At 46.9% G+C, this 14135-nt stretch overlaps 2 protein-coding genes and 1 non-coding gene across 6 annotated transcripts in view; 2 read left to right on the top strand and 1 right to left on the bottom strand.

Annotated features, from left to right (window-relative positions):
• MAP2K1 (mitogen-activated protein kinase kinase 1) overlaps positions 1-3153 on the bottom strand; it is a 32545-nt gene extending 29392 nt beyond the window's left edge. Inside the window, exon 1 of the mRNA XM_063169995.1 lies at positions 2906-3153. Coding sequence (XP_063026065.1) covers positions 2906-2985 — 80 coding nt within the window. The 5' untranslated portion in view covers positions 2986-3153. The remainder of the gene's footprint in view (positions 1-2905) is intronic.
• A 5263-nt stretch (positions 3154-8416) lies between these two features.
• Positions 8417-14123, top strand: TIPIN (TIMELESS interacting protein). Of its 4 annotated transcripts, none has more exons than XM_063169992.1 (8): positions 8417-8673; positions 9067-9225; positions 9619-9712; positions 9943-10018; positions 11202-11324; positions 11868-11931; positions 13048-13233; positions 13513-14123. In XM_063169992.1, exons 2-8 carry the CDS (start codon positions 9087-9089, stop codon positions 13665-13667), a joined length of 837 nt encoding a protein of 278 aa, XP_063026062.1. In that variant the 5' UTR covers positions 8417-8673; positions 9067-9086; the 3' UTR covers positions 13668-14123. The 4 variants fall into 4 exon arrangements, with proteins under 4 accessions (XP_063026062.1, XP_063026064.1, XP_063026063.1 ...); XM_063169994.1 differs by having other exon boundaries at positions 8417-8733; positions 13051-13233; XM_063169993.1 differs by having other exon boundaries at positions 8417-8733; positions 13516-14123.
• On the top strand, positions 12109-12242 carry LOC134425506 (small Cajal body-specific RNA 14). Its single transcript, XR_010029699.1, has one exon. It is a non-coding gene; the product is annotated as a small Cajal body-specific RNA 14 (non-coding RNA).
• Positions 14124-14135: the final 12 nt, after the last annotated feature.

Below are 14135 nucleotides of genomic sequence, written 5' to 3'. Positions count from 1 at the left end.
AAGGCCCTCGAGAAAAATTCTTGGTACAGGATGTTGTGGTTAAGTAATAGCTACAAGTAACAAAATCTGCCGTCGGGGAGAAACGTTGTGAAACGTTCATTTAAATATATGGGGTACGAGAATTTGAATTGTAAGTGCGCTAGCTCCCCTTTGTACTACCTTGTCAGGAAAAAGAGGGATAAAAAAGAGAAAAAGAAAGGAAAAAAGAGGAAGAGCCAGGCACATGAGACCCAGGCCTCCTGCATAGCCCTAAAGCCCCACAGCACATGCTATAATAAGCTTTCCCTTGCTCCAGTCAATGAGCTCCCAGCACCAAATAAGGATGAAGACAGAGGACAGGACACAAATGCAAAGCAGGACATCCTGAATCATCCAGCCCCTTCTTTCATTTCCTCCCCTTCCCCTTCCTTTCTGCCAGGAAATCACGGTGTCAGAAGCGCTCGTTCCTAAAAGCATTAATGAGCCACAGAACCTTCCCCCTGCGACAGAGAAAGTCTCAGAATTCCAGCACAGCTCCCCAGGCCCTGCACATCCGTTTGGGCCGGTGCCAAAATCGCCTGAGGGCCTGAAGAACTTCCTTCCCTTCCCTCGGGGTCCCTGGGGCACTCGCGGACAGCAATTCCATCGCCTCGCTGGGAATCTGCCTTCTTGCCCTGCCAAATCCTCGAGCTCCTCGGGTGCTTTGCTGTGTCTGAGGAGCGGGGAGGCGTTTGGAGAGGGCCAGGTTTGTGTCTGTAACCAGCAACCAGAGCCTCACATTGCCAAAATTCCAGGAGTGCAGGCTCGGGGCTTTAGGAAGTGTTAATATGGCAGTGCAGGGATGCACGGCATGCACGACAGCCTCACAACACCTGACTGAGGAACTCAGGCACTGACCAAAGGGGGAAAAAACCCGGAGCAGGCTGGGGAGGAAAATAAACAACCTGACAGATTAAGGAAATGAAAAACAAAACTGTTTTCAACTCAATTCCAAAAACATTTTTAAATTCTGATGCAACTGTTCTTTGCTATTTGAAATCTTTCACAACGAGGGCTTAAAATTAGCAGGATGAGGGGATATTTCCATGATTAATTAATCCTGGCCGTATATAGGACAACTGGTTGCTGAATTTACTTTCACTAAGCTACTTCTTTTAAAAATACTGGCCACCTCTAAGCCTGGCAAAAGCTGGGTATGAGGTCCTGCGTGTGACACAGATCACAGGTCTGGGGACACACACACAGACCCCGGCCAAATCAACACACGGAGCAGAAAATGAAGCAAGGCAGTTCATCAGTGCAGAACAGAGCCAGCACTCCCAGGAGTCTCCAAAGGCTTCCAACAAGTAAATGAGTACCATACATGTAAAAGCAATTTAAAATTAATGACACTTCTTGCGGGAAGAGATACGATATTGGGTATATTGGGAGCGAGTGATTTACATCAGGTACTACAAGCAGCAAGTGACTGGTGTATCAGATTTATTCTGTAGAGCAAGACTAAAATGCACAGGGATCCCTGAAGACTAAATCAACATATTCCCAACTGCCTTGAGAAAATCGACTGGAAGGTGCTACCCAAGCAAATACAAAAACACAGTATTTTTCCCCCTGTCAATCCAGAACAAAAGCTCTGTAATATTTAGATCATAATGCTTAGATACAATCACTAACTCCTGCCAAAGAACAGTTTTTCAACAGCTCATCGCTCAGTTAATCATCAAAAGATTTTGCTAGAAATGTCACAGCTGGAGCTGCTAGATGCTGAATTTTTTATTTTTCGGGAGGTGTTTGCTTGGTTTCGGGGTTACATTTCTTTTGCGGTCGATTTGGTTTTGCTTGTTTGATTTTTTGTTAGATGTTTGGGTGGTTAAAGGAGATCTGAGCCTGTGTGAAAACGTGGCACACACGAACACGGAGCACTTTAAAGCCCAAGAGTCGCACATGTCACTGCAAGGCTGCCTCACATCCTCTGTGTCACCGCGCTAGAGCCGCACATCGCAGCTCAGTTTACATCTCCGGAGAGGACCGAGCTGACCATACAGGGGCAGGAATCTGCTCCTCCAAGACACACTTTGCTTTCAAGGCTCGCTGCAGGGCCAGCCCGACACCACTGTCTGAAAATCAAGGTGTGAACCTTGACCCGTGAACCTCAAATGAAAACCTGCTGTAACATTTCATCACTTGGCGGTGCCGGGGCTGTGTCTGCCTGACCGAGGCCACCCTGCCCACCCACATCCGTGAGAAACCTGCAACAGAGGCTTCACCAGCACCACCATGCAACCATCCAATGTTCAGCGCTTTTTCCCCCACAAGTGTCCCCGTGATTAGCTCAGCCCTTCCCACATTTACAGTGTCATGTTTGTGTTGCCCACAGAGCAGCTCCGAAGCTGTTTCTCCACACACGCTCCTGCCGTAGCCAGCACAACATGTCAATTAGTGACAAACAGATCTGCTCAAACTAACCATTGTTTGGGTTAAAGCCAAGGACGAGGCAAAACAAAACAAAACACCTTTTCCACAAATCTGTGGGTTCCAGTATAAATTCTCCCACACACAACGTTTATGAAATATGCCATCGCAAACGTGTAATTTGGCATTACTAGCTAATTATATAAGCTAAGAGCCCAGCAGACACCATTACGGACTAGGAGAAAGGAGTCATACAAGTTTCCCCCTATTTTTTCACCACTTTTTTTTCCCCCGCCTGTGTAACAGAAGTTTGTTTATGGCCGAAGGCAGCATCCCCTCACTCCGCGGAGGGCACAGCGAGCATCCCCCGCCGTGCCCGGGGCACCGGGAGTCCCGCCCGCGGTGCTCGCGGCAGCCGGGCCGGGGCGTGCGGGGCAGGGCGGGCTCGGAGCACCGCACCCCGCGGACAGCGCCCGGCCCGGCCCGGCCCGCACCCCGCCCCGCCAGCACTCACTCCGCAGAGCTGGTCCCGTTCACGGCGGATCCATCCGGAGCGGGGTTCAGCTGGATCGGCCCGGGCTTCTTCTTCGGCATCTTCGCCCGCACACGGCGCGCAGGGGAGCGGACCGGAGCGGCCGCGGCCCCACTTCGGACAGGTCCGAGGGACTTCCTGCGGTGCGGCAAAGCGGGCGGGGAGCTGCCCTTGGCGGCGGTGCCCCCGCGGGCTGCGGGCAGGTGGCCGTGCGGCGGCGGGACCCCGCTCCGAGCGCTCCGAGCTCCGGCGGGCACTGCCCGGGATCGGGATGTGCCCGGCCGGGACCGCGCCGGCGCGCGCCGCCCGCAACCGCCGCGCGCATGCGCTGGGAACGCGCGCACGCGCACGGCGGGGAGCGAGGCCGCGGGAAGCGCTGCCCTCGGAGCGACTCCTGCCCTCAGAGCGCTCCTGCCCTCACAGCGGCTCCTGCCCTGAGCCTGCCCTGCCCCAGCCCTGCCCCGGGGTTGGCTGCGACAGCGGCAAAAATCCTGCCCGGGCAGGGTGGGCAGGCCCGGCACAGGCTGCTCAGAGCAGCTGGGGCTGCCCCATCCCTTGGAAGTGTCCAAGGCCAAGCTGGACGGGGCTTAGAGCGCCCTGGGATAGTGGAAGGTGTCCCTGCCCATGGCACTGTATGGGCTTCAAGGTCCCTTCCAACCCAACCTATTTAATGATGACTTAAAGAGAGCCTTGCTTTAACATCGACTTGCTTCCACAAATCGATAAAGGACTGATTTTTTTTTAAGGACCTGCCACTTAATACTAAAGGACGTGCGAACTGCAGTATTACAAGCAGTGCGAGCAGAGGGATCCGGAGGAGAGGCAGGACAGAGGTGTCCTGTGCCATTGGCTGGACCTGGGACAGTGCGGGTCACTCAGCCCAGACCCCCGGGCAGGACAGCTGCGTGTCCGTGCCCCAGTGGGCCCTTCTGGGGCAGCAAAGTTGCTTTGAGAGCAATACATGTATATTTATCCTTGCTATTTGAGAGCAATATATGTATATTTATCCTTGCTATGGTCAGTGGAACGTGTTCTTCCATAGCAGTTCTCTCTCCACCAGGGAGAACTGGAATGTAAAGGTGCTGCTGTTTGGCTGTGGATCTTGCAGGGGATTCGGGGGCAGGATATGGAATATTAAAGCAGCCAATGGCCCTGTTTGGATAGCAAAGCCAGTCTGGACACACGTGTGCACTGTGACACATACAGTAATCACATGATAAGGTTCAGGAGATAAAAGGAGTTCCATACATTTGACTTCCTGACTTCCGTGAACAGAGTGACTCTACAATCCGCTTCTACTGCTGAGATCTGTAAGGAACTTTGCTAAAGTTTAAGTTGCTTTATAAGATTTATTTCTCAATGTCTGAATCCAGCACAAGTCAGCTGAAAACTCTTTTAAGGCCTGTGGGAGTTACACAGTGAGATGGGCTTACAGATTTCTTCTGATTTCTGACACAGCTGAGAAATTCTTTCTGTTGCCGCTGTGCATTTCTGTACCACACAGCGCTCCATCTGTCAACAAACACGACACATGGAGCAGAAAAGACTCTGCAGTTACTCATAATTTTGCTTATGTGATAAATGAAACCTCTCACAGACACACGTGAGCTGAGAAGTGAAGCAGGACCGAGGAACTCAGCACTGAGGTGGAGGTAGTGCCTTGGTACTGGTAAAAGAGTGAAAAATCAGTTTATTTTGGCAGCTCCATTTTTTCCTGAGATTCCCTAACTGTCCTTTTCATATACAAGACAAGTGAATACACCACCTGAATGAATAACACCTGTCCAGCAGTGAACAGGTTTTATACTCCAGTGACTTGATTCAGACACCAGAAGAAGTGCAGAGTTAATTCCATAACAAAATTTCTGCTGTGAATACTGTGGATAAAGAGCCAGCCTGAATTCTGTATGATTTAAATTTTTGTGGTTTGCAAAAGTATAATTATATTTTAATCAAAATAATTATTAATGTTTTTACAGAAACTGAAATGGTGAACAAGGTTCCCTATATATAATGCAAAAATGCTGAAGAGTTCCTATAATCTTATCCATCTCTAAAGAAAAAAAAAAAAATATTCACAGCTTTGCCATTAAAGACATATTCCCTCCATCTAATTCCAGATATTAAGGGACAGCTCCCTCCTCTGGAGTGCTTTATCCTTGCACTGAGAACACTGCACTCTGAAATTACTGATTTCCTCAATTTCTTTTCAAATCCCTTTGACCAAAGGACAAAACCCAAAAATATCTTGGGTTCACTGTATCTAGAAATAAATCCACGGGAATATGGATTGATGCCACTGCAGAAATAATTTCTGTACCGTTGTCTGTAAAACAAAGAGGTTTGACTTCAGGGCATTAGTTCTAAAAATTGAGTGCATTTCCCCAGCCGAAACAGAACACATGTTTTGGAACTTTGGATATTCTCCTTGGAAGGAACTGTGTTTTGCTGTACAAACAGGTGTTTCTGGAGGTGAATCACAGAGGAAAAGATGAAGAAAAAAGAGAAGGCACTGTCATTTCAGAGAGGCTTCTGAGCAGGGAGACTTTCTGATTTATTGATTTCACCACCACTTGGAAAAATAGAAATAATTTGTCTCTGAAAACAGAACTGGAACAAAGAAGCTTGTCTTCATTACCACTTTTTTCCCCTTATAGAAACCAAAATTTTGCCTAATTTCTTGCATGAAAAGAAAACCACAATTACTATATAGATCAATTGCATCTAAATTAAGCCAACTTTTCAAACTCGATTGCCACATGGAGCCGCATATTTTACAGCCAAAACATGTGCACACAAACTTCTACTTGCAAGATTTAATACTTCTTAGTCTATTTAGTGGTTAGCAAAGCAAGTTAGGGAAATAATTAGTCCCATAAAGCAATGGAATTTAAGAAGTCTGGTTTGAATTTGAAAAAAATTGGCCAAGAGGATCAAAAATTATTTGAAGGGAGCTGACAGAGAGCCTGGCAGAGATCACACCTGCCTTGCACCTTGTTTTCCTCAAGAAACACAGATTTAAAAGAGCCCTGTGGATCACAGCACAATTTGAATGCTTTGTGATATACTAAAAGCTTAGAAATGAACGTTTAAGGTGGCTGCATAATATCAAATTTAGATTAGACCAGCAAGGTATAAATGTAAATAAGTATAAATTACAAATAACTGAAATTTGCTTAATCCTTAGGATGTGACTTTACATTAATACAATGGGAGCAGTTGTGCTGAGGGTTTATGGCATGAACAGCTTTGCCAACACAATATTTGAAGTGTTTTTTGCCGAGCAAATTCTGCTCCCTTAGGAATAAACCCCTTCAAGCATGGAAGCAGGCAATTATCCATTTGACAGATTTGCTTTGCTGTATATTACGTGTAACAAAGCAGGAAATGAGACTGAAATATAAAATAAGGTGCTAATTTTCTGCAGTTTTCCTAATGAAATTACAGTAATCAAACAGAAACAAGCAGTAATATTTCCTTTTCACCTAAACTAGAAACCAGAAGTGTTTTCTAGAATGGAGACAACCTGTGGGGGGTGCTTTGTTTGTTTTTTCCTGACTTATTATTTTAGCAGCATGTGGCTGGTTATTCATTTCCTGAGGAAAACCAATAATCAATGCTTGCCAGCATTTGCTTTTTATTTAATTAGGAACATAGGACTGGAAAGAACCACCTAGGTCATCAAGTCCAGATTCTAATTAAACACACTTCAAAAATATTGATTAATCAAAGTCGCATAAATATGGTGGGTTTTATAACCGTGTCCTGTGCAGAGATTGTAAGTGATCTTCTGATTTTTGTTTGTTTGTTTGTAAGGATTTTTCAGTACAAAAAGCGACTCTTATTTTCAATGCAAAGAGCTCATCATGTAGATATTTGATTTTCAGTAATTTTATATGACAATTACAATATTTTGTGCTGGAAATTAACAGCACTTGATCTATGATTATTATTAAATCTCTGTGTTAATTTTCATACTTCAGCTGCCTCAATCAATTGAAGAAATTGGCCATATCTAAAAAGATAAGATTAATTGATTCAGTGCTAAAAAATCCATTAGCGTGTTCTCTCTATATTTGATATATTCTTGATTATAAAAGATGTTGCAATTGTGAATACACGTTTTAAACATTTACTGTTAAAAGAATTTTAACCAGAAGGTAACTGCAATTGATTTTGCCGTACTAGAAAGAATACATTTAATTACCAGAAACATTGTATGTCAAATTTGAATTTATAGAGAAATAAGGGAAAACCAATTCCTTTAATGGATTCATATTTTACATTAATTTATATAGTTTTGTTTAAACAAAAAAGAGACTATAATTTAAGTCAGATACACTTCTATGGACTGAGCTGTAAAAATATGAGAAAAATTTACAGCTCCAACTGCTTTGGAGACAGGAGCCTGGAGCCTCTCCTGTTGTCCCTGCAGCCCAAATCCTTACATGGCATTTTATGTGCAGAGCTGCCAAACCTCTGAGGGCTCGGTGTATTTATTCCTGCCTGGACAACTGCAAACTGTTCAGTTGTCAATTCCCAGAAGGCTTTGTCTGGAGAACATCTCAGGATGGCTCTGTCCTGGTCCTGGGCTGGGAGCAGTGTGGCCACAGGAGCAGGGCACTGTTGTTTTGCATTACTGCATTTTTATTTTTATTTTCCCTAATGAAGAACTGTTATTCCTACTCCCATATCTTTGCCCCTTAATTTCAAAATTATAATAATTTGAAGAGAGGAGGTTTGCATTTTCTATTTGAAGAGAGGCTCCTGCCTTCCTTAGCAGAGACCTGTCCTTTCAAACCAGGGAGGGGAACGGAGCTGGGAAGGGGCCGGAGCCGCAGGAGGGGCTGAGGGAGCTGGGAAGGGGCTGGAGCCCCGGGAGGGGAACAGAGCTGGGAAGGGGATGGAACCTCAGAAGGGGCTGAGGGAACTGGGAAGGGGCTGGAACCTCAGGAGGGGCTGAGGGAGCTGAGAAGGGGCTGGAGCCTCCTGGCTGAGGGAGCTGGGGTTGCTCAGCCTGGAGCAGCTTTGGGGTGACCTGCGCCCTTCCAGTTCATGAGGGGACCATCTACAAGGATCTGGAGAGACAGGACAAGGGACAATGGCTTCAACTAACAGAGTAGGTTTACATGGGATATTAGGATGAAATTCTGGGATATTAGGATGAAATTCCTCCTTGTGGCGGTGATGCAGCCATGGCACAGGTTGCCCAGAGCAACTGTTCCATCCCTGAGCGTCCAAAGCCAGATTAGACAGGGCTTGGAGAAAGCTGGGACAGTGGAAGGTGTCCTGCCGAGAGCAGGGGGTTGGAATGCGAATGAGATGCTCTGCAATGTCCTTTCCCACACGGAGCATTCCCGGACTCCATAGCCCTGGGATCGCCTCAGCCGCCTCGCCCCGCCCACTGCGTTTTGGCGCCAAAACCCCGGAGCCACGGCCTTCGGGAGCTCGCGAGACCCGGGGCTCTCGCGGGAGCTGGCGCGCGCGGGGGCGGCCCCGGCCCCTCAGCCCGGCCCCGCTCCGGCCGGAGCCGCTCCTGAAGCGGAGGAACAGAGGAACAGAGGAACAGAGCCATTCCTGCTACTGCCTCAGCCCGGGGCCGCTCCGGAGAGCGCTCCTGAAGCGGGGAAACAGAGTCTCAGCTGTCACCGCCTCAGTCCGGGGCTGCTCCGGAGAGCGCTCCTGAAACAGAGAAACAGAGCTTCAGCTGCCATCGCCTCAGGCCAGCCCGCTGCGGCCGGGGGCTCTGGGTGAGCTTCCCTGGAGCAGCCGGGATCGGGGACTCCTCCTCCTCCAGCCCGCGTTTCGGGGTGGGTGAGCGCGCTGTAAATTTGGGGAATTGCCGCTCCTCCCCCCGAGGCTTTGGTGGGGAATGTGAGTGCCACGCGGCTCCATGGATAAGCGCTGTAGTCAGGAATCCACTTATTTTAGTTAATTCCTGCCACTCCCAAGTAACTTTGGCGAGTTGGAACATCACAAGCCCTTGTTTTATTCGGCTCAGCAAAGCTGGGTTATGTTATCCTCTGTATGGTATCTGCTGTTTAATTGTATGACGATCTGTAAATATTGTAAATAATTGACGTTTATCCGCTTCTGGGGCAGCCTCGCCGCTTCTCTTTAAATGCTTTTGTTGTTTTCTGCAGGAGAGGAAAAAGGCTTCTTTATGGCAATGCTAGATCCTTTAGAGAACAACTTGTTTGATCTTCCTGATTATGAGAACACAGAAGATGAAACATTCCCACCTCTTCCCCCTCCTGCCTCTCCAGGAAGAGACGATGCAGAATGGGCTCAGGCTAATGGAGGTGAGCACCCGGGACCCCTAAAAATCCCATTCTAATGCTGTGCAATCGAAATTAGTGGTGTTGAACTTCAGTGCATTAAAATAGGCGGAGAACAAACTGTAAATTTAAATTGTTAATCACGAGATGCTTTCCAGCTTGTGGGAAATTTTTATTTTTGTGGAATCCATGAAAATATGTGCAGAAAGGAATCTTCATAAAACTCAAACTCTTCTGACAAAATGTTGCTACAAATAATTGTACAGCAATCATCTATAGTTACTCTTTATGAGTTGGCTTTTAGAAGAGATAAGAGCATTGGATGTACTCTCAATGCACTTATCAGAAATACAAGTAGAAACTTAAAATGTGCAGCAATTGCTTTGAATACTTGAATGATGCTGTTTTCTTCCCCAGATCCAGATGGAAACCAGCAGTCCCAAACAAAGGATTCTGCTGTGACCAAACAGAAGGCAGTAAAGAGACCAAGGCCTAGATTAGATGCCCAAAGGTAACTTTATACAGAATATTTCTTTGTGTGCTGAGTTTGATGTAGGGCTGTGGGAGAAAATTATTAAGGTACCTCTAAAACTGGTGTGAGTTCTTTATAATCAACAGAAAGAATCCAAGCTTTAGGCTCTTTCAATAAATGTGAGTTTTTTTCTTTGTTTTTTTTTCTTTTACTTGATAATTGATAGAAGAGAGTGGGTTTCAAATAACTGCCCCATTTCCTATTCCCAGGTTAACTTCAGAAAGAGGGCTCCCAGCTCTGAGACACATGTTTGACAATGTCAAGTTCAAGGGCAAAGGGCACGAGGTAAGAGCTGGTGAGCTGGGTTTTGTTTCCTGGGAGGTGAATGCAGGTTTGCTGGAGTGCTGCCTGTCTGATATGGGGAGCTTTGATAGGACTCTTGCTGGCCAGCTTCCCAGCAGGACCTGAACAAGACCTCATGTTGTTTGGAGCTGCAGACTTTAAAACAAACATGAAATGCTTTAAAAAAAAATCCATATTTTGATCATAAAATTCTTTTCCTCAACTCTAGAAGTAGAATATCCCGTCTGTGATTCTTGTATTGTCCATACAAGCAGGGTTTTGAATCCCAAAGTTTTTTTAAAAAGTGTGACATAGCACTTGAGCCAAGAGAAAGCAGGACTTTCTCTACAAGCTTTCTTATTGTTCTGGGTGCACTTCAACATGCAGAGCTTGTTTTCCTTTACACATCATTGTAGAGTTGGTTGTAGACAGGGGAGGGTCGGTCTCTTCTCCCAGGCAACAAACAATAGGACAAGAGGAAACAGCCCCATGTTGTGCCAAGGGAGCTTTAGGTTGGTTATTAGGGGAAATCTCTTCAGCAGTGTTGTTGAGCCCTGGGCAGCCTGTGCTGTGGAGTCATTGTCCCCAGAGGGATTTAAAAGGCTTTCAGATGTGACACTTGGGGACACGTTCTACTGGTGGCCTTGGCAGTGCGGGGGGAGTGGCTGGAGTCGGTGAGCTTCAAGAACTTTTCCAACCCAAACAAGTCCATGATTCTCCTGGCACCCTGCAAGGACTCCTGTGCATCTCTGGTGTTCTTATTACTGCTGGAGCACCCAGGAACTGGGCAGTAGTGCTGAAAGGTGCAAAAACCTTCCCTAGATCAGCCTAATTTGATGTATCTGCATTCTGAACATCAGGAGCAATGCCAGTTGTGCCCCTGTGGATTTATTCCAGCCTGAGTTCAGCCCTGGTTGATTAAGGACAATGCCTCAGGACCTGCAGATGTTTGACAGGATGTGCAGATGCTCCCCTGAACTTGTGTCAGCGCTGTTCTCACAGCCTGAGCTTCCACATGGATTGTGGGAGGAGGAAGGGAAGGTTCCCCCACACTGGTCCTGCTGCCGTTTTGCAGAGACTGTCAGGCTGCAGATGCTCCATGTGTGCAGGAACTGCTGCCCCATTGCCCTCTGCATCTCCCCTCTCTGTCAGCTTCAGCAGCTGGGTGTTGTCTTTCCTGCTCCAGGCAGAGGACCTGAAGACTCTGATCCAACACATGGAGCACTGGGCTCACAGACTGTTCCCAAAACTGCAGTTTGAGGATTTTATTGATGTAGTGGAGTCTTTGGGAAACAAAAAGGAAGTTCAGGTACGTATATCTGTCAGCTCTTCGTGGTTTGGAATAATGTAAGAAGTAGGTTTAGGGGATCAATTATGCAGTAAAAGAAGATTTAGGTTGTGCATACTGCTCAGAAGTAAAATGTTACTTAAATAAATTTCTCTCAATGTAGAGCTTTGTCTAGTATTAATGTTTATATTTATATACAACCTTTCTTTATTTGAAATAATCCTCCAGCGAATTGGCTTCAGCATTTTCAGGCCATCTTTAACCACAGCAAGTTGCTTAACCAGCTGGACCTGGTTGGGGGTTTGGGTTTTGTTTGGTTGATTTTTAATGTTTGAACCTGCAAAAGAAGACGGATAAAGAATTCAGCTTCACCTGGCTGGGTGATAGGTGAAGGACTGGGAAGATGATCCCAGCACTGGAGGTCTGTGTGTCAAATGGACATGAAGTGAGAGTGTTTGTTCAGAGTAACAAAGAGTAAAATTGCTGTGGTTTTCCCATGCTCCCAAAGTTGAACATAAAAACCTGCTGCAGATGAAACCCCAGTTTTTCATGTCCCACCTGCAGACCTGCCTCAAGCGGATCAGACTTGATCTTCCTATTTTACATGAAGACTTCAAAAATAATGAAGGTATGCTCTCTCTGTTCAGTTCTTCAATGCTTAAGATTATTTATTTCCCTTCCTACTGACCAGAAGTGAATGATCATGATAGGCTTTTCTAGTGTGGAAGAAATTGCTGCTTTAAAAGAGGTTTCTGTGTTGTGAGTGCAGAGAGCTGGCCTGGGCTTTGGGGTGCCCCTGGTACACGTGGCTGCCTTGCCTGTGCTGCAGTGTGAGAGCTGCCCTGCAGCCAGAGGCAGCCACGGACAGCAACACGAGTGGTTCCTGCCGACAGCGTCTGCAGAGGGATCGGATTGTTCTGTGCGATGGTTCCACACACTGCCCTGCCAGCGTGCCTCCGGGGCACTGAGGGCACTGCTGCAGCCTTCAGGGGAGGAACTGTGCGAAACAAAACCTCAGGCTGGGGTGTTGGATTAGCAACCCAACCTTTTTGTCAGCTCTCCTTACTATTCCCAGGCTTCAAGTGGTGCAGCGGCCTTGGGTGCTCTGCTGCTCTGTGGGTGGGTGAAGTTTGTCTGGCTGAACTGCCTCCACTTTGCATGTTTGAGTGCTGGCAGATGAGTAAATATCTCTGTAATAGAGCACACTGAATTCAGAGCTGAGTACTCAATGTATGTGTTCAGACTTCTGATTCACACAATCCTGGATTGGTGTGGGTGGGAAGGGACCCTAAAACCCATCCTGTTCAATCCCCTGACGTCCCCACCTTCAATTAGTGCCACACAGCCTGGCCTTGAAAGGTTGGAATTCCTGCAGGACTCCTGCCACTTTCTAAAGGACAGTGTTTGATTAGTAGTGTTGGGAGGAAAATGACCCGGCCCTAAGGATTGCCTGGATTTCCGGTTCCTTTTGACCCTTCGAGCACAGCTGCTGTTGCTCACTCAGTACACAGAGCTGTGCACTCAGGCATTGATTGTTGTGGGTGTGAGCTCTGAGCACTTGTGCCCTTTGAATATTGGGGATGTGGGCCTAGGCAGAAAATTTCCCATTAAAATTATGAAATGAGCTTCAGCTGTCAAAACAAAATGTAGAACACAGAAATGCTTTCAGAATATTCTCTTGACTGATGTGTTGTGGATCTCTGTGGGTTTAAAGTGTTGATTCTGCCCCTCTTCCCTTTTTAAGCAGAAGAAGGGGCGAGCAACGGGCTGGACACAGCTGCTGAGGATGCACACTCGCACTGGGGCAGTGCAGAGGAGCTGGGCTCCCTGCCCGGGCCCAGTCTGACGGAGGAGCAGCAGGAGCGGATGAAGAAGAACCGGCAGCTGGCGCTGGAGCGGCGGCAGGCGCGGCTGCAGGGCCTCGGCCAGGGTAAGGCCCCCACTGCTGTGGGAGCAGGGACCTGAGCTGCTGCTCACAGCCCTGATGGCTTCCCTAGTGAGTGCTGCAATGTGCAACTCTCACATTTAACACTTTTCCTGTGGTTAAACTCCCTGGTGCTTGTACCAAGCTGTGACCACTTTTTCTCTGGTGAAATGCAGCTCTTATCTCTGAGCTGCCTTTGCCACAGCCTGGGATTCTGGTGATGGAAGCATCAGTTAAACACAGCAATGGTATCTTATCTGCTCGTTTTTTCTTTTTTTTTCCCAGCAGAGCTCCCCAGTCATTACTCAGAAGAGGAGTTTGACAGCCCAGTTGCTCAGGATCCCCCTGACCTCACTGAAGACACTCAGGTTCCTGCAGCCAAGGATGCTCCCACAGAACATGGAGATGATGAATTGGGATGTGCCAGGGAAGAGCAGTAGCTCCCCCACACTGTGAATGCCTTTCTTGACCAAAAGACCTCCTTGCTTTAAGTACTGTCATTATACTGAAATGTTGCTGGCTCTTGGCACTCCAGAAGCTTCAGGGAAGTGTTTCCCATGGTGTCACTGAAGGACAGAACTCGTTCCTGGAAGCTGCAGGGGAGCAGCTCCATATACCAGGAAACAGAACAAAGTCCTTCAGCTGCACTTGAGCCATCTTTTCCAACTCCCAAAATGTTTTCTAAGAAATGCTTATGAGTTTTTGGACCTATTTGAATAGAGTTTATAATTTATGTTAAACTGAATGAACTGGGATGTTGATAGATTAAGTTGCTATTAAAGGTGTGTTTGGGGTTTTTTAACAAGGGCACTGGATTTTTTTTAACTGCTTATCCATTACTTATATATTTTTCATATAAAATGGAAGCTATTAAATTTGAAAAGTCAAACCTGGAATTCTTGTATGAG

The sequence above is a fragment of the Melospiza melodia genome, chromosome 15, assembly GCF_035770615.1.
Source record: "Melospiza melodia melodia isolate bMelMel2 chromosome 15, bMelMel2.pri, whole genome shotgun sequence".
Lineage (NCBI taxonomy): Eukaryota > Metazoa > Chordata > Aves > Passeriformes > Passerellidae > Melospiza > Melospiza melodia.
Note: the sequence above shows the minus strand (reverse complement) of the source record. Positions and strands in the feature narration are given on the sequence as shown.